The sequence below is a fragment of the Gekko japonicus genome, unplaced genomic scaffold, assembly GCF_001447785.1.
Source record: "Gekko japonicus isolate JY-2015 unplaced genomic scaffold, Gekko_japonicus_V1.1 scaffold119, whole genome shotgun sequence".
Classification (NCBI taxonomy): domain Eukaryota; kingdom Metazoa; phylum Chordata; class Lepidosauria; order Squamata; family Gekkonidae; genus Gekko; species Gekko japonicus.
In genome coordinates this window covers 14,938-33,464 of record NW_015163606.1, presented here as the reverse complement: position 1 = coordinate 33,464, position 18,527 = coordinate 14,938, and the positions used below count along the sequence as shown (strand labels likewise).

General features: G+C 42.9%; 1 protein-coding gene across 1 annotated transcript in view; it reads right to left on the bottom strand.

Annotated features, from left to right (window-relative positions):
• Nucleotides 1–9,647: 9,647 nt before the first annotated feature.
• LOC107107058 (DDB1- and CUL4-associated factor 13-like) overlaps nt 9,648–18,527 on the bottom strand; it is a 22,361-nt gene continuing 13,481 nt past the window's right edge. Inside the window, exons 7-9 of the mRNA XM_015407280.1 lie at nt 15,654–15,789; nt 10,653–10,816; nt 9,648–9,998 (exon numbers count right to left, since the gene is read on the bottom strand). Of these exons, the coding sequence (XP_015262766.1) occupies nt 9,911–9,998; nt 10,653–10,816; nt 15,654–15,789 (388 nt within the window). The 3' untranslated portion in view covers nt 9,648–9,910. The remainder of the gene's footprint in view (nt 9,999–10,652; nt 10,817–15,653; nt 15,790–18,527) is intronic.

Sequence of the window (18,527 nt, the reverse complement as noted above, 5' to 3'; positions counted from 1 at the left end):
CCAACAATTGCACTTAATGGCATGTCACATTTTTACATCAATTTTCTAATCCGGTCACTTAATTCAAGCTTCTTTAATGTTTGACCATTAACATTTCTAGTCATGATATATTACTCTGAAGCTTTTTAAATTGTAAAGACAACATAATGGGTTTTATCATCAATGTCCCAGTATTTTCCAGTTTCAAATACTCTGTTGCAAAATTATGCAGCTGCAAATATTGCTGGATTTGATTGTCAAGGTTATATTTTGCCTTCACTGATTCAAAAGGAACTGAGGCTCTGTCCTTGAAATAGCTTATCTATAAATATATCTTTATTTATCCAGCTGTACCAATTAAATGTTTCCTCTTCCATCTTAAATGCTAGCTTACACACATTGTAAGGAAAATAATTTTCATTTATTTTGTCCTGGATGATTATGGCATGAGAAATAGTATTTCTTGCCATCAACACAAACTCATGGGGGGGGGGTTAGTATTAACGTTCCGCTTCTGTTCCTTCTCATTTATGAATTGGCACTTCCATTTTATAATACTTGGCAACCCTTCCTGCTTCAAATGCTTTGTTCCTATCATGAACAACCCTACCCCACCCCAGAATCTCCACCTGTCAGGCTCTCCTTTGATAAACTAGTACTCAGGATCATCTTAATCCTCCCCATGTCACTAAAGATGCAAATAGCCCTTTGTAAACACAGCAAAGTAACCCAACCCCACAATTAGAAGTAGTTATCCTGGGGAAGCTGATTATAGTTCACTATTACTTTGACACAGGAAGCAAGTAGCAGCTAGTACATCTGGAAGTAGGTAGCTGAATGGCAAGCACAATGGAAAGTTTAAGAAAGCATAACTGGAGGAATGCATGAGGATACTTTACAGAGGACATTGGGCAGACATATTACTTATTTGTCATATATACATACACAAAACAAGGAAAATGCTGGTGAAGGTCTGTCCAGTTTTATCTTAATGGATGCTGACAGACCTTCCAAGCATTTACAAATTATTGCCTTCTGCACAACTCAGACAAATTGGAACCCTTTGATCAAATAACAATTTGGGAGCAGCTCTGATACAGAATCTTCCCTCTCAAGACAGCTTATTGAATGATTTCTGTGGTGGACAACCAGTGAAAAGTAATATATCATCATTAATGGTCTATATACAGTTTTCAAGAAAGATCCATTAGTAGAATACTAACTTTTAGAGGGCCCTATTCATGGATTTTTCCTGAAATACCTACACTGATTAACAATTCCACCATCGTTTACTGATCCTCAGTTTTATCTTCACAACCACCACCCTTGTGAGGCAGGTTAGGCTGAAAGAGTGACTGGACCATTGTCACCCAGTGAACTTCCATAGCAGAACGGGGATCTGAATCTAGGTCCCCCAGATCCCAGGTCCAGCCCTCTAGCCGAGCCACTGCGCCATGCTGTCTCCCATCACTACCAGGAGTGCTAAGTCGATTCTTGACCTGAACAGGTGAATTAATCGTACTGGAACCAAATTACAGAAATGTCTGTGCCATACTTCAGAAATGCTAGAATAAAGGAAATTCACAATATCCTACATTTCAAAGGGAAAAGAAATCAAATGAATCACATGATTTGTGCTGGAACGATCCAGGTGGGTGGTTGGAGCCTTGGGTGCAATTGGGGGGGGCACTGAATACAGATAAGGGGGTGGTGAAAGCGTAAAGGAGTCCGGAACCTATCTAAAGCAGCCTTTTGGCGGTAGGCCAAATAAGTTTGGGAACCTATGGGCCAGAAGATGCCTCGAGGAAGCCTAGAAGCAAGGGATGGAAGCAGCATTGCACGTCATATAGATTTTCCTCTTACCAGGTATATCTAAGAACATAAGAACATAAAAGAAGCCAATGTTGGATCAGGCTGATGGCCCATCCAGTCCAACACTCTGTCACGCAGTGGCCAAAAATACCAGGTGCCATCAGGAGGTCCAGCAGTGGGGCCAGGACACTAGAAGCCCTCCCACTATTGCCCCCCCAAGCAACAAGAATACAGAGCATCACTTGCCCCAGAGTCCCTATCTATACCCTGTGGCCAATAGCCACTGATGGACCTCTGCTCCATATGTTTATCCAATTCCCTCTTGAAGCTGTCCATGCTTGTAGCCGCCGCCACCTCCTGTGGCAGTGAATTCCATGTGTTAATCATTCTTTGGGTGAAGAAGTACTTCCTTTTATCTGTTCTAACCCGACCGCTCAGCAATTTCATGGAGTGCCCACAAGTTCTTGTATTGTGAGAAAGGGAGAAAAGTACTTCTTTCTCAACCTGCTCTATCCCATGCATAATCTTATAAACCTTGATTATGTCACCCCTCAGCCGTCATTTCTCCAAGCTAAAGAGCCCCAAGCGTTTTAACCTTTCTTCATAGGGAAAGTGTTCCAACCCTTTTATCATTCTAGTTGCCCTTTTCTGCACTTTTCCCAATGCTATAATATCCTTTTTGAGGTGTGGTGACCAGAACTGTACACAGTACTCCAAATGAGGACGCACCATGATGGGGGACACCTCCCCCATCAACAGAAATCAGCTGGATACAATCCTGTGTTTGAATCCTATGGTAAGGCAGCACCTGCGTATTTTTGTTAAGGAACCAGCAATTTTGCATTTGTACCCCAGGGTGTATGCCACTTTGACCTAATAATGTGTTATGTCTTAATTTGTCAGGCAGCTCTAGAACATCTCCTGACTGACTTGGTCCTTCATACCATCCCAAAGAGAAGCAGTTCTGGTGTAGATGTGTGTCCCAGCAGTTGTTTCCCTAGAGTTTATGCTTTTTGTTCTTTTAAGTAGGGCAAAGCTGTCATACTTTAAAGGAAACTTTAATGCTTTTACAGCTTTCTTGATCCTGCTTGATAGCTGCATGGCTATTTTTTTGAAGCGGACAGTATTAATTATAGCTGAGCTTCTATTATTTTGGTTTAAAATAACTCCCAAGCATCCTGGTAAGATCTGACTGTATTTAGTCTAAATGGACGAAATAAATTCTCCCTTTCAGCTTTTACAAATCCCAAATTTGTCAGAAGTTTCTTCTTTTTAAATCAAATGGGACCATCTTAAACTTTCAGAACAAACTTCCTCAACACATAGATTCTGATCGAAATAGCACTATGGTCACTATTCCCAATCAGTTCAAAAACACATTTTGTATCTCATCTTGGGAACCAGTCAATTTATTTATTTATTTATACTTTCAATTTGTACCCCGCTCACCCCTGAAGGGCTCTGAGCGGCTTACATGGTGCATGGTGCAGAGACCTATGCAGAAACCCTAACTATGGCCACAGTACGTCTGGGGTGGGGGGAGCCCTACCAGGAACCCTCCCGGCTCCAATCGTTCGTTTATCCGGCGAGTGGGCGACTTCTTCCAGTTCTCTCCGGTGCGGCTTCCGCGGCCTCCGCTGTTCTTTCGGCTCTCTGGCGACTCCTCTCGGGGGCTGTTGGTTAAGGGCCCTGGTGCACAGCCGCGGTGGGCGTCACAATGTCCTTGCGGCTCCGGACGTCCTCCTGCTGGCCACGTCATCAGCTGCTGAGCCAACCACCTCCTTGGGATGTCGCTGCCTCTCTTCATCTCCTCCGTGCTGACCGCTGCCGTGTTGCCGCCGCTTCTCGATTCCTCGCTCGGCTGGAGCCCAATTTCGAGGGAGGGGTACCCCCCTGTCCTCCTACGGACAGGTACCCATTTACCTAATTGCCCCTAGGGGCTTTCGGACTGCTGGGTTGGCAGGGAAGCTTTCGGACTGCTGGGTTGGCAGGGAATGTCCAGAATTCCACCTCTAGTCATATTTCAGACTATCACAGCAATCCAAAGCATGTTTACACAGAAGCTGCATTTGTATAGTAGGGTTTACTTAGGTATGGGAAGGGCTATTTTTGGGCAGGAACGCGCAGGAACGGAGTTCCGGCTGGCTCCCGAGTTGGCCACGCCCAGCAGGAACTCATTAGCATAACAGGCCACACCCAACAGCAGGAACTCATTAGGATTGGCTACAATTAGGGGTGTGTGGCCTAACATGCAAAGGAGTTCCCGCTCAAAAAAAAAAGCCCTGGGTTTTGTCAACAAACAAGGTAAAGAGAATAAGAAGCAAAAGGTGGGTGTGGCTGGATGACCACACTTCTGGTAACATGGGGGTGTGGCCTAACATGTGAATGAGCTGTGCTGTTGGGTATGGCCTGTTATGCTAATGAGTTCCTGCTGGGCTTTTTCTACAAAAAAAGCCCCGGGTATGGGCATACAGCAGAGCAGCCTAATTGTTCCAAGGCACAGTGATTTATGGTATCCAGGTATTTTGTCTGTGTGTCAGACCCTGAATGTATATAGTTACCCAGTTAATGTGAGGGTAGTGGAAGTACACCATTGTTTTACCACTTTCTTTAGGGCTACTTCGATTTCCTTTCCCGCCTCAAGATGACCCTCAGATTATTGGGGGGGGGGGGAGCAATAGTATGCTCTTAGTACCAAATTACATTTTAGGCCTGCTATTTTTCCAACTTAGTGATTTGGTGGAGTTTATTCCTCTTACTCAGTAATTTTCCTTTCATACATGTGATAGAGAGCTAATCTTTAAGCATCACTTAACATACCTTACTCTGCAATTTACTAAAGCAGCATCTAAGAAAATTCTGCGACTACAGCCATGGCTTCCTCTCTAGAGGAAACCGCTGCTTTAATATTCTCAATTTCTAATGAAGTGGTTACTTAGTAGACTTATGTGTTAGAGACCTGGGAGTTAACTCTGTTAGGCCATCTATGATGAAATCAGCTGCTGTTATCTTAGACAATACATTCAGAGGAATACAAAAGAATCCTACAGTGTCCATAGAGTTTTCTTTAGATTAGTGAAAGACTCACAGAGTACTTTATATCAAGCCTCTTCCCACAAACAGGTTTTACATTTTTTTTTAGAAATCCTAGTAGGTTCAAGCCAGAGGACTTCCTGTTTATGACACTAAAAACCTTGACGAGCACTTCATACAAAAGTACACTAGTCCCAATTCAAAGAACCTGCTTGCTCTGAAGAGCTGCTGTTGTACAACAGCTTACATAAGGTTTATCATAAGTGGCAGTGCTGGAAAAGGTTTCTTCTAGGAGTTTATCTGTGATTTCCCACAAAAGTAGAAGAGTCTGCATTAACCAGCAAAATGCAGTATGCGGGGGAAGCTGTACCAATTCAGACACTTGGTGGCAGCTGCAGACCTGAAGACTGTTTTTAGGCCCAATTTACCAGCTTCAGGGCTTTGAGCAGGGACACATAATTAGGTATGGTGCTTGAGAGAAGCTCAACCAACTACAAATCCATACCCCGGTGGTCACAGTTGACTACTGAATGCTGTTGAAGCATTAAGAGGTTGAAACGGGGTTTCACAAGAAAGCCTTGGTGTAGTTGAAGTCTTTTTTGTCTGCCTGTGTTCAGAAGGTTGTTGTACAAAACATACAGTGGGATTTCACATAATTCACGGCCATCACCTGTGCATGTTTTTTGACATCTTTAAATGAGATCCTCTAGTATGCCAATGACCCAAGCTATATATTTCTTTGCCTCTGACCAGTGTTGGTGACATGCTGCCAAGCACCTTAGACTGAACAAACTGAAACCAAGTAAGATGGAGATGATGATCATTGGTAAGGATTGGAAGAGTCCTTGGCAGACTCTTAAGAGTGTGGCAGTCATATTGGACCCAGTCCCTCTGACAGAAAAGTATAGTTACTCCCCCCACACCCTACCCCACCTTCTTGTGCCTTGTAAATTATCTTCACTAATCTGGCCATACTGATCCACTTAACAGTAACTTCAAGGTTCAGCTACTCTGACATGCCACACATGGTACTTCCCTTGAAGACAACTTGGAAACTTCAGCTAGACTGGAATGCAGCAGCCAACTGTTATTTGGAATTGATGATAGGACTCCAATTTTGAGATCTTTGCATTAAATGCCCAGCAGTTCCCAAGTTCATTACAAGGTGCTTTAATTACTTGGAACCTACAAACTTGAAGAAACACATCCCCTATATGTATATGTAAAGCAGCTCTGTATCCTCAATTTATAGTAAATTCATAATTTCAGAGAGTGTTTTAACAATTATAGCCATAACTTGTGCGGCCGTTGACATGCCATACACTTTCAGAAACAAGATTAAAGTATAAAGGCACAGGCAGCTGTACCAATACTGGTCATTATCCACCTACTTAAAAACATTTCTAATTCCCAGTAATATCAGTGTGAAAGTTAAGAACCTGCTCATCTCTTTTGAATTTTTATCAGGACCATAATTCTCCTCCCCCAGTAAGGTGGGACAGTAGTCCAAGCTTTACTGTTAACCAAACTAAAAAATCTTATGCATATTTTTAAATTATTATTATTTATTAAATGTATATCCCACCCTCCCCACAAGCAGGCTCAGGGCAGCTTACAGCAATGGCACCAATTGTCGGTAAAACCAATAAAACAATATACAACAATACATTACAGATAAAAACATAAAACCATAAGGTGCTATTAGTTGTTCAATTCATTACTTGCATATTATGATGGCATATTAAGATGTCCACAGCTGCTGAGATCCAGCTCAGTGTCGTCCCGAGTCACTTGAAGGAGTGAGCCAGATGGAAAAACTGAGGTTGATGGTATTTATTTATTTATTTTGTAATATGCTCTCCAGACCCGTCCCGACCCATAACCATAGATCTTGTTGTTGGTGTGGCGGCTCCTAATTGAAAGCCCGGTGGAAGAGCTCCGTCTTGCAGGCCCTGCGGAACTGCAGTAGATCCCGCAGGGCCCTGATCTCCTCCAGGAGCTTGTTCCACCAATAAGGAGCCGCCACTGAGAAAGCCCTGGCCCTCGTCACGGCGAGCCTGGCCTCCTTGGAACCCGGGAGGGTCAACCGGTTCTGTGACCCCGACCTCAGTGCTCTCTGGGGTATATGTGGGGAAAGGCGGTCCCTCAGGTATGTCGGACCCTGGCCAAATGGGGCTTTAAAGGTAAGAACCAGCACCTTGAAACAGATTTGGTATGCTATTGGCAGCCAGTGCAGAACCTTCAGCACAGGCTGGATGTGTTCCCATCTAGGTAAGCCCATCAGCAGCCTGGCCGTGGCATTCTGCACTAGCTGCAGCCTCTGAATTTGCGACTAGCGCAGCCCCATGTAGAGAGCGTTACAGTAGTTTAGTCTCGAGGTGACCGTCGCATGGATCACTGTGGCCAGGTCGTTGCAGTCGAGATAGATTACTGTTGCAAGATCATTGCGTTCAAGGAAGGGAGCCAGCTGCTTAATCAATCGTAGGTGGTAAAAGGCAGACTTCGCAGTGGCTGCTACCTGGGCCTCCATTGTCAAGGAGGCGTCCAGGAACACTCCCAGGCCCCTAACCTCTGGCACTGGCACCAGTGGTGCCCCACCAAAGGTCGGGAGTGGGGTCCCCACCCACGCACCGCCCCGGCCCACGCACAGGACTTCCGTCTTTACTGGATTCAGTTTCAGCCGACTCAGCCTGAGCCAACCAGCCACGGCTTGTAAAGCTTGGTCCAGATCTTCAGGACTGGAGTTCGACTGGCCACCCAACATCAGATAGAGCTGGGTGTCTTCAGTGTACCGATGACACCCCAGCCCATGACTCCGGGCTATCTGGGCAGCAAGCCATTGCTAGGCAAGACCCTGTATTCCCATGTTGGTGAGGTGGTGAAGCAGAACTGATGGTTGACCATGTTGAACGCAGCTGACAGGTCCAACAACAACATGCATATTCCACTCTTCCACTGTGCTTCTTCACCCAAAGAGTGATTAACACATGGAATTCACTGCCACAGGAAGTGGTGGGTGCTACAAGCATGGACGGCTTCAAAAGGGAATTAGATAAGCATATGGAGCAGAGGTCCATCAGTGGCTATTAGCCACAAGGTATAGCTAGGGGCTCTGGGGCAAGTGATGCTCTGTCTTCTTGGTGCTTGGGGGGGGTCAACAGTGGGAGGGCTTCTAATGTCCTGGCCCCACTGCTGGACCTCCTGATGGCACTGGTATTTCTGGCCACTGTGTGACACAGAGTGTTGGACTGGATGGGCCTTTGGCCTGATCCAACATTGGCGTCTCTTATGTTCTTAAGTACTACCGAACTGCCCCAATCAGAGCAACCAGTGCTGTCTCCATCCTGAGTCCCAGGCGAAAGCCAGACTGGAAGGGATCTAACATGGAAGTGTCATCCATAGAGCCCTGTAACTGTATCACCACCTCCCTCTCAATTAATTTGCCCAAATAGGGCAAATTAGAGACCAGTTGGTAATTAGCCAATTTGGCCGGGTCCAAAGATGGGTTTTTGTAGGAGTGGGCGGACCATTACTTCCTTGAATGCCCCTGGGAACAGCCCCTCTAAGAGGAACTTGTTGATAACTTCCCTCAGGGTGACTTGAAACCCCTGGTGGCCCGCTTTAATGAGCCAGGAAGGACACGGATCAAGGCTGCATGTGGTTGGGAGCACAGTCAAAAGCAATCTGTCGACTTCCTCCAGGCTGAGTGGGCAGAAATGATCCAAACCTGAAGCTGAAGACGTGATTGGGGCCTCGAGCTCGCTCACTGTTTCAACTGTGGTGGGAAGGTCGCGGTGGAGCGACAAGACTTTATCAGCAAAGTAGCTCGCAAATGCCTCACAGCCAATATCCAATTCCCTAGCATTTGGTCTGCCCTGAGGCAGAGCTGTTATAGACTGAATTGTTCTAAACAATTGAGCTGGGTGTGAGCTCGTGGATGAAATCACCGCCGTGTAGTAATGTCTCTTCGCAGCTTTGACTGCCATCTCATGGGATCTCATAAACATCCTATAAGATGCTCTTGTAGCTTCGTCACGAGTGCGATGCCACCGTCTCTCTAGCAGTCTCAGCTCTCACTTCATAAGCCGTAACTCCTGGGTAAACCAGGGAGCAAGCCTGGAGTGAGAGTGCAGAGGGCGCTGGGGAACGATCTCGTCAATGGCTGCAGAGAGCCGGCTATGCCAGTCCTCTACAAGCTCATCCAACGATCCGCCAGGGGGCATTGGATCCCACAGAGCCATCCGAAGCTGCATTGGGTCCATCTGGCTCCGCAGGCAAGCAAAAATACACTCGCCGCCTAAACAGGGTCGGGGTGGCACATTCAGGCGGGCCCTCAGGGCATGGTGGTCCGACCATGGGACTGCCAAAGTAGTAACTTGGTCTACTGTTACCCCCACCGCAAAAATCAAATTGAGCATATGCCCAGCTCGGTGAGTGGGGGTTCTTACATATTGGGAGAGTTCCAGTGCCACCATGGATGACACCAGGTCCGCTGCCTGAGTGGAAGCCGCGTCATCAGCATGCACATTGAAGTCACCCAGGACTATCAGTCTAGGGTGCTCCAATGCCCAGCCTGATACGGCCTCCATTAAAACCATTTGCTGACAGGTGTTTGTTCAACATTTCACTAATAGAAAATACCCTTATTATTTCGGCAAATGGAAAAGAAAAACATAACCTAAATTCAGCATTAAAAGATATGTTGCCGCATTCTACTGGCATTTGGGATATTGGTTAGCCAAAATATCTAATGAGAACACTACTTATTAGTACCCAGTGCTTGTATATTCCATGCTATGACAAAAATACTTGGAACACAGAGGCAGTTCATCTTCTATAGTAAGTCAGCAGCAGCAGCACACATAATACCTCTATCATTTTCAGGCGAGGCAAAAATTGATTACAAGTGGTGCAAAACAGTAACAGATTGCTGGAATTCTTAAAAACAGCCTGGATACAAGTTTTTCTAGTGATTTTTAATATAATGTCCAAAAATGTCACAGTGGTAATGGATTGGGGGTTAAAAAGTAAAATCTTGGGATTGTATTTGGTAACAACAAACAGTAAAATTTGGTAACCATGTAAATCATTTCACTATAGCCACAATATGTTTCTTCTTCTCTGATACGAGTGGTACCGATCCAGGTTTGCTATGCTTGCGCCGGTTCAATTCCCTAGAACAAGAAAAATCAAAATGAGATGTTTAATCTTAGCCCTAAGTGGCAAAAAGACAGTAACAGCCTAATTGCTTAGTTTACTAGCACAAGTATTCAATTGCTTCTACACACACACACACACACTATACTTTATATTAGAACCTTTACCAATGACAGGCTAGATGACAACCTTAAGAAAAACTAATTTTAAATAACTCCACACAGAGCACTAAGGATTTTCAGTATTTTCTGACTATTTCTAAGGACTGGCATCTATTAAGATTCTTGCAGAAAGAAAGGAAATTGCCACTTTGGCCTCTTTTCTACTTTACTGACTCAGCCAATTCAACTGCTTAATTCAGCAAATAAATAATAATACAGAATCAGGCTTGGAAAGTAACCACTGAGCTATCTAGACCAACCTCTTGCCCTTAAAAGTATCCAATAAATAAAGCCTTCCCAATAGACTCCTGTCCAATTGTTGTTGGGTTTGTTTTTTTTTAACTTCCATGGAAGAGATTCCAAAGCTTGCCTAGGCAGTTTATTCCAGTACCGAACGGCTTTTAAGAATTATTACATTCTCTCTAAATCTATTCAATAATGAAGATGCTTGTCTAAAGGCATGGATCACCAGAGCACTCAAATGAACAAAATAAAATGAAAGAAGTGTACTTTCGCCGACGAGCTTCTCTCATGATGTGCAGCTCCTTGGCTTGGCTGTAGATGACCTTTGGCAAATGACGATGGCGAGCTATACGCTTGATCTGGGGGTGGTGCTGGAATTTTTCCTTCAGTTTTTGGTTATAGAGCATAGCTGCTTTCTCTCGGGGATTAAGCTACACAAACAGAGTCCAGTGTTAACACTTTGCAAATCGTAATTACAGTATATTCCAAAAAAGTTACAATGATTTTAAATTGCAGAGCTGTTCATGAAGTTTCATTTCCATGTCTGCTGCTGGGCACTGGACTGTGGCTGAAAGATCTTACAGAATGTGTCAGATCAGAACTGGGAAACTATCAGTTAAAATGGGCAGGGGGGAAACCACCCTAGAGCCTTTACAAACTTTCACTCATGTTTAGACACAAGTTTTTCCTAGAAGCTGACTCTTTGTGTTGAACAAAAGAAGGAAACTGATGCATCTGCTGACACATTTGCAACCCTTTCGTTAATCATTCTACCCAACAGAATTGATACAACAGTCTACAAATTGTCCCTTGAATGACCAGTTTCCTATTTACCAACAATAGAACAAAGATCAGCAAGTGCTATAGGGATGTAAAGGGTGAGGAGAAGGAAACAAATTCCAGGTTATTAGGTCCACTCTGATTCGGTTTGGATTTAACCCTGAGACCAAGATTTAGGGACCACGATAGTGAATGTCCTTCCTCATCCCCAATTCTCTTTTTTTGGTACACAAGACTGTTATCCTAGAGACGCAAAATAATTCTCAAAATTTGTACCCTTGAATTAGTACTGCAAGGGAGTAACTGGAGGCACCCATTCTCACACCTAGTTTCTTTTCACTGTTAATGGAAGAACATAAACTCAGCTAGTTTTCCTTGAAAGACATCTTTACTGGAATTGCTCTTGTATAAAAGTATTACTTAAATCAATTAAGAAAAAGCATTTTGCCTACGAAGTCAGAATGTAGGTGGCTAAAAAAACTGACTGCCAAGCCCTTAATGATAATATAACAATTACAGGGAGAAAGGTCTCCCTTTGAGACTCTGCATACATATAATCTGTGTCCTGTTTGTTTTAGCTCTCACATTAAAATAAATTAACCCTATTTCACTGTTGCTGGACATTTTAAAGAAAGAAATGCAATAATCCTGAATAGTTACATGAAATATTTTGACCTGCTCATTTAACTGAGACATTCTATCATCGCCTCTTTAGTCATCAATACATTTACAGGTGCTCTTACTGCACAAGTGTTAATGTAGTCCAAGCTGAAAGGCTTTTATGTTAATTACTTTTAAAAGTGTAGCAGATCTAACAACCTTGCCCTTTCTGGAAGCACAGACTTGTTAATTTATAAAGCACAGTATTCATGGATTGCTCCATAAGTCACTGTCTGCCATTCTTCCTCTATTACAAGTTTTTCCTCCCTGATTTTGTGCATGGTAGCTATGGTGAGAGACATTCTAAGACTTTCACCCCAACTAACCACAAGACGTTTAAGACCTCTATAAAAATACTATAAAAATTTTCACATGATATCTACAAGTAAAGAAGGTACAAGGTACATGTCTCAGAATTAGGCATGGACTGCATCTGATATTCATAATACTCTTAAGAGCACCCTGTCACACTTTGGACACCTGCCACAGATACTCTCTTCTGTGTATATGTTAATTCCACATTGACGTTTGAGTCAGATGATGCCAAATGTTTTTAAAATATTAACACCAGCTTGAAGTCTGTGTAGACAAACAGTTAAGAATCTAGCAGGTAGACGAACGCTGGACAGAATATACGAAATCCCTCCTTTGCACTACCAAGTAACTGACTCACTAGCAAATAAGACAGAGGAAACTGAACAATGACGTTTTATCCACCAGTACAAATGACTGGCCACTTGCAGTCGCAGTCTACAAAAATGAAGTGTTGTGCTTTTCGAAGCAGTGGTCAGGCCCAACTCAACCCTCCTACTAGTTTAGTCCCAGCAATCAGCTTTAGTTATAGAGTCATAGTGGTCAATGCACAATCTAAAGACAGACCAAAGCATGGCACAGCACGCTTGCCAAAGAAATCTTAATCCTCAGTCTAAAAAAATGAGTAGTACAAATTTGGGCTTATCTATTTGGAGCCACAAACATCCACAAAATGTCCTTCAAAACCGGGGTGGGGGGGAGGAAATACCCTCTCCCTCCCTTCAGACAACTAAGATTGCCATTCTTTTGCTGTGACACATTGTCCCTGCAGGAGTTGGGCAGATCCCGGGCCTTGGACAAAGGCAAGACTCTACAAGCTACTTACTCGAGCACAGTGATTCAAAAGCACTGACCACTGATATGGGGCCAATTGCATTAGTAGTCCCTAAAACCAAATTGGTACAGACGGCAACCTACAACAGTTTAATTAGTACTTAGTTGGAGTACTAGTCTACTCATACTGTTCCAAAGTTTTCTTTCAAATGCAATACCCTGGTAGTAAAGATTTCTGTTACATGAAGGAATGATCTGCTAGGCTACTTTTCAAAACTGTTTAATGTGCACCCCACTATGGATTTAAAATCTGTCAGGTAATTTCTTTCATTATTTCAAAGCACATGTTTTGTAATTCAAAAACTAAGTCATCTTTATAAATTTAGCATTATACTAATGTAGTTATAGTAAAGCCTCTTTTTTAAAAAAAGAACACAAGCACCAAGATTGACCTTTTAAAAAGCCAACCACTAGACTAACACTACAATAGCTACCAGGATACGATAGGCTTAATAGCCAGTGCAGTCTACACATGTTAAGTGTCTCTGATTCCTGCAGAGATGCTGTTCTTGCATGAGTGTTCCACTGGTTTTATGTGAAAACTACAGCAGCAAATACATTAATGAGGCAAAGAAAGCATGAAAGAACTGACGAATACCTGGGAAGCCCCAGTATCGAAGTACAGCCTACCAGACAAACACTGATCAGGTATGAAACCCACAACCCAATCTAAATATCAAGTGACATTCTACAATGTATGCCTGAAAAAGGAGAATTCTGTAGTGATAAAAATGGTTATGAAAAGCTGTTCTTTAAAGATAATGTTTATTTGGTTTGCATGGTATTTTTTCATTATAAAGATTCTTGCTCCCCCCCCCTTCCTTTTAGAAGCTTAATGTTTGGAGATATTGCAGACACGTAAGGCGAAATTATCACTCTACGGTTGTAAAGGACATCTACCCTCATATCTTCAGCCGAGGCTTGATTCTCCATTCCTAAAATGCAAGAGTCCTCTGACCTATCATGTGAAACCCCTTAAATCTACTGAGTCAATATTTACTAATCATAGGAAAACTAAACATTATATATTTGTATCTTGCAAACTTTCAGCTTTGTATAAGACGAAGCACACTGCAAAGATGTAGAATTGTCAGCTATCCCTACTTTTCAAAAGGTGCTGTCTCTTTCCACATGCAGCCCGAGTACAATTAAGAGGATACTGTAATCCTCCCCATAGGTTGGTAATTTCTGCTCTTCATTTTACACTGCCACATGAGAGCTTAACACAGCATTGTAACTTGACAGCTATAACTTCAAGATTTGTTGGATCTTGCCTGTAGAAGCCATGGACAGTGTGATTTCTATCAGTGGAAGCATGACTTCTCCCAGGGCTCTACTGGTAGCAGGAGCTCCTTTGCATATTAGGCCACACACCCCTAGTGTAGCCAATCCTCCAAGAGCTTACAGTAGCCCCAGTAAGAAGAGCTCTGTAAGCTCTTGGAGGATTGGCTACACTAGGGGTGTGTGGCCTAAAATGCAAAGGAGCTCCTGCTACCAGCAGAGCCCTGCGAGGCTCCCACTACTACCAAAAATGTTCCGCAAACGCTGCTCCTGGGAGATGGGGTTCCTCCCCAGGAATAGCTTGGAAGTCCCCTCATCTACACAAAGAACAATGACCAACACCATAAATAGCCCAGTTTTTAAGGTTACTGTCACATGTCTCTGTATGGAATTCAATTTGGTACCACACTATATAATCAAGAAAACAAGGGAAATGGTTATTTATTTAGAATATTTGTATCCTGCTTCTCCAGATACTTGCTTAAGGAGGCTTTGGTAAAATATACAGAGTTAGAGTGCCCACAGCACATAAGTTAAACAGTCTTCAAATGGATACACTTGAACGTGAATGCCTGTGAACCTTGGAAGATAAACTGTTACTTGAGAACATTTACTATATACATGTAATTAACAGTTTCAGAATCCTTTCTTCTGCAAAGGAACAAGTCTATCCAATTACATCTCATCGATCAATAAAGTCACTTAGCCCAAATTAGTTTATCTTATTAATTTAATTGACTCAGTCACATCCATATTTGGATATTTCACTAGAGTAACTTACATTTGTTACATTGCGATAAGAAATCCCTGAATATCGGCCTGTTTTATGTGGTAGTAACTAGTCTACAATGTAATTTTATGGTAATTACTATTCTATTAAGTAATTTTATGGTGCACCCACATCTGAAATATGTACAGTTTTGGTGTTATGTCCTCCCCAAAAATGAGTACTAGAGTTGTAGATGGTACCCCCACACACAAAAAAACTATTCAAGATATCAAGGGTAAAGCATCACTCTCAAGGGAGAAAAGGGCATATAAGGTGCATGGGAAGAGTTTGGCTTAAGAAAAATTACCAGGCATGGATGGCCATGACAGAAGCTTATATCAGATTTAAAGATATAAGAAGTGAATGGTGATTATTCATGAGGTCTCTAAAGAACAGAGGTTGAGATTATTCAATGAATAGGAACACCAGACAATCTCCACTAGCTTTAGCATCTTTGTAAAAACCAGTGGATGAATTCATGGAGACTAGCAGCACAATTCTAAACAGTGTTAGTTACATGGCATTGCACCATTATCCAAATTAAATATTAGGTTTGTTTGTTCTGAGCCTACCACATTCTTTTCTGATATGCAAAACAGTAAAAGAAGAAGAAAAAGTCTGAGGTTACTTACCACACCCAGCTTTTCAGAAGCATTAGCTTTCCACAAACGAATGTTCATTTCATCAGAACCACACAAAATATATTTATTATCAGATGTCCATTTGACACTGATGACATGCTGCATTCGCTTGGTATGATAGACTTCCCTAAAACAAGCATAAACATTATAGTGAATTTTTCTTCCAATTTAACTCATCATTTCTTTTCATGCATAGCTCAGTGATAATTCTAATTTACATCTGACCCCGGAATGCAGAACAAAAAATCCACACACTGGGAAGCTCCGGTTTGCAGAAAAATCTAAATTATTTTTAAAGTTTCACTGGGGGGCTTAAACCCCTCTCTCAATAGTATGTGCACCTTTAAAGAAAGAAAAGGAATGAAAGGGGGGGAAATTCTTTACTCAATGAGTAATTAAATTGAGCAATTAATTTAAACACTTGATGCTTCTATACCTCAGTATCAGCTGAGGGGACACAGAGAGAAAATGAAGATAAGATGGGGGGGAGTCTGTCTGTGGATGAGGAACAGAGTATGGTAGGTAGGTGAAAGAAGGAAAGGAGGAACTGCCAGACTCATTGAAGGAGAAAAATGGAAGACTCCGAGGGGACAGATAAGGGTGATTGGATAGTGGAAGGGTTGCAGTAGCTTTGAGGGGAAGGAGGGAAAACTTTACACTGGAGGTAGAAGGAAAAATAAGAACCCCCTCACAGCGAATCCTTGCCAGTTCCCCACTTCCATATCCCTAATACAATAAAAAATGTTTTTAGAAACAACCATCCTTGGTAATACTGGGTTGGATCCAAAGGGGCACTTCCACTTGCACAAAAATAGATATGCGATTTTCATAGATTTTCCACTGAAGCTGCAGCCCACACTGTTCCCAAGGGCCCCCTGACGTTCAGGAAGAGATTTTTAGGTGACAAGGGGGATGAAAGACAGAAAAAGAAGACCCATTATACCAGCAGAGCTCCACTGATGTTTCTTTGGATCCAACCCACTATTTTAAAGCTAAGGAACAATATACAGAACTCCTAAACGCAGAGAAAATATTCTTGAGCCTGTTGTGCCCGTGTAAGGTCTATCTTGTGTACATGATGAACCCACTCTCAAGAATTGGTTCCAGAGCCCTTTCGTTTAGACACTGATCTTTATCCTGACAACCATTTCAGGTGTCTCTGAACCCATGTCCATTTTCATTTTAGCACTAAGCAGACTCTCAACAACGCTGCCAAAAACTGAGTTGATTATACAAGTGCTAATGCCATGCACTGAACTTCCACTATAGAAGCCAGCTGATGGGGGGGGGGGGGTTACTATGGACTCAAAGAGTTATGCAAACAGACACTCCAAAGCATATTCTTTAGAAGGCTCATGGATTCAGTAAGATTGTGTCATTCGTTGGATATGCTTTTTATATGCTAGTTCATTGGGCCTTTATTAATTGGCTCATATCAAAACAGAATTTAAGTCAAAATGGTGGTCTTCGTGTCCACAGATGCAAGAAAGTTCATTGCATTAAAAGCTGTCCACAAAGGAAATCCTTCAACTAAACAAGCAGTTCGTTCCAATTGTAAGCACATGGCTCCAAGTAAATGCACTTACAATGTTATAATAAACAGAGTGAAACCCTTCTAAGCCAATTGACTTCAGTAGACTTAGAAGGGTTTAACTCACTATATGAGTACATCTTATTTGTTGCCTAATGATTTAACATTATACAATTTGCAAACATTTTCATTGTTATACTTTTTATTGTAACCTATATTTTTTTCTTCAAGTCTATTGTTTATTTTTAAACAAATGAGACATAAAAAGCTACAGATTATAATTACATAATGACTTTGCTTCATGCACCTAGTAGTCTAATTGGTCTGTAATTAACATTGGAATGTGACCAAAGTATATTACAATGAGGAATACAGATATTAAGTTCCATTTTATTATTCCTGGAAAAGAAGGCATCAAGCAACATAGGAGGGCCCTACAACAAAACCCAAACTGCTTCACACAGACCTTTCCCCTTCCAGTTTTGGGCTGTGCCTATATATAAAATAGGATGCAGAACAATGGGAGACAAGATGTCTGCTTCTCTTAATAGTTGTAAATGGTACCATGAACAGTTCTTGTTTAGAGAACGGAAACAGTTGCTACCAGTAACCAATGTCTTCTACTTGCAAGAATCATAGCGATCATAATCACTGATAAAAATCTTTCAAGTGTTCACATGTTCTTGCCGTCCTTACAGCCACCCTAATAAGGGACTTCAGTGTCATCTTCCTGAAGCAAAAGAGGGGCTAGCAATGATTAGCTTGCAGTTACCTAGTAAAATTAGAGCCAAGGCAAGATTTGAAGCAGGGATTTCTTGCCTTATCCAGAGGTCATTTCGGGGGGGATCGCGGGGGATCACAGTGAGGTACAGGGGCGGGGCACATGACGAAGCCCCGCCCCCTGCTTCCGGCCGCCCCGCTTCCGGCCCTCATTCAGCCAGGAGGAGGCAGGAGAAGAGGGAGGGTAAGTTGCTTCCTCCCTGCCTCTCCCCACCCCTGCCTGCCTGAAGCCAGGGAGGGCCTTTGTGGGGCTTCCTTGCACTCCCGCCGGCCTTGCAGGTCCACAGCCGGGCCCCTCATGGGCGGCCGGGACCGTTGGGGGCAGGGGTGGTGGTGGCCTTATGACACATTTCCGGTGATGTCGGGGTGTGGCCTTATGACACACTTCCGGTGATGTCAGGGGGTGTGGCATATGCTAATGAGTTATGCTAATGAGTCCCCCTAGCTCTTTTTCTACGAAATGACCCCTGATCAAGAGTCTTGCTCCATCAGGGTCGGTATTGTCTACTCAGACTGGCATTGGCTCGCCAAGGGCTCTGCTAGAGTTCCTTCAC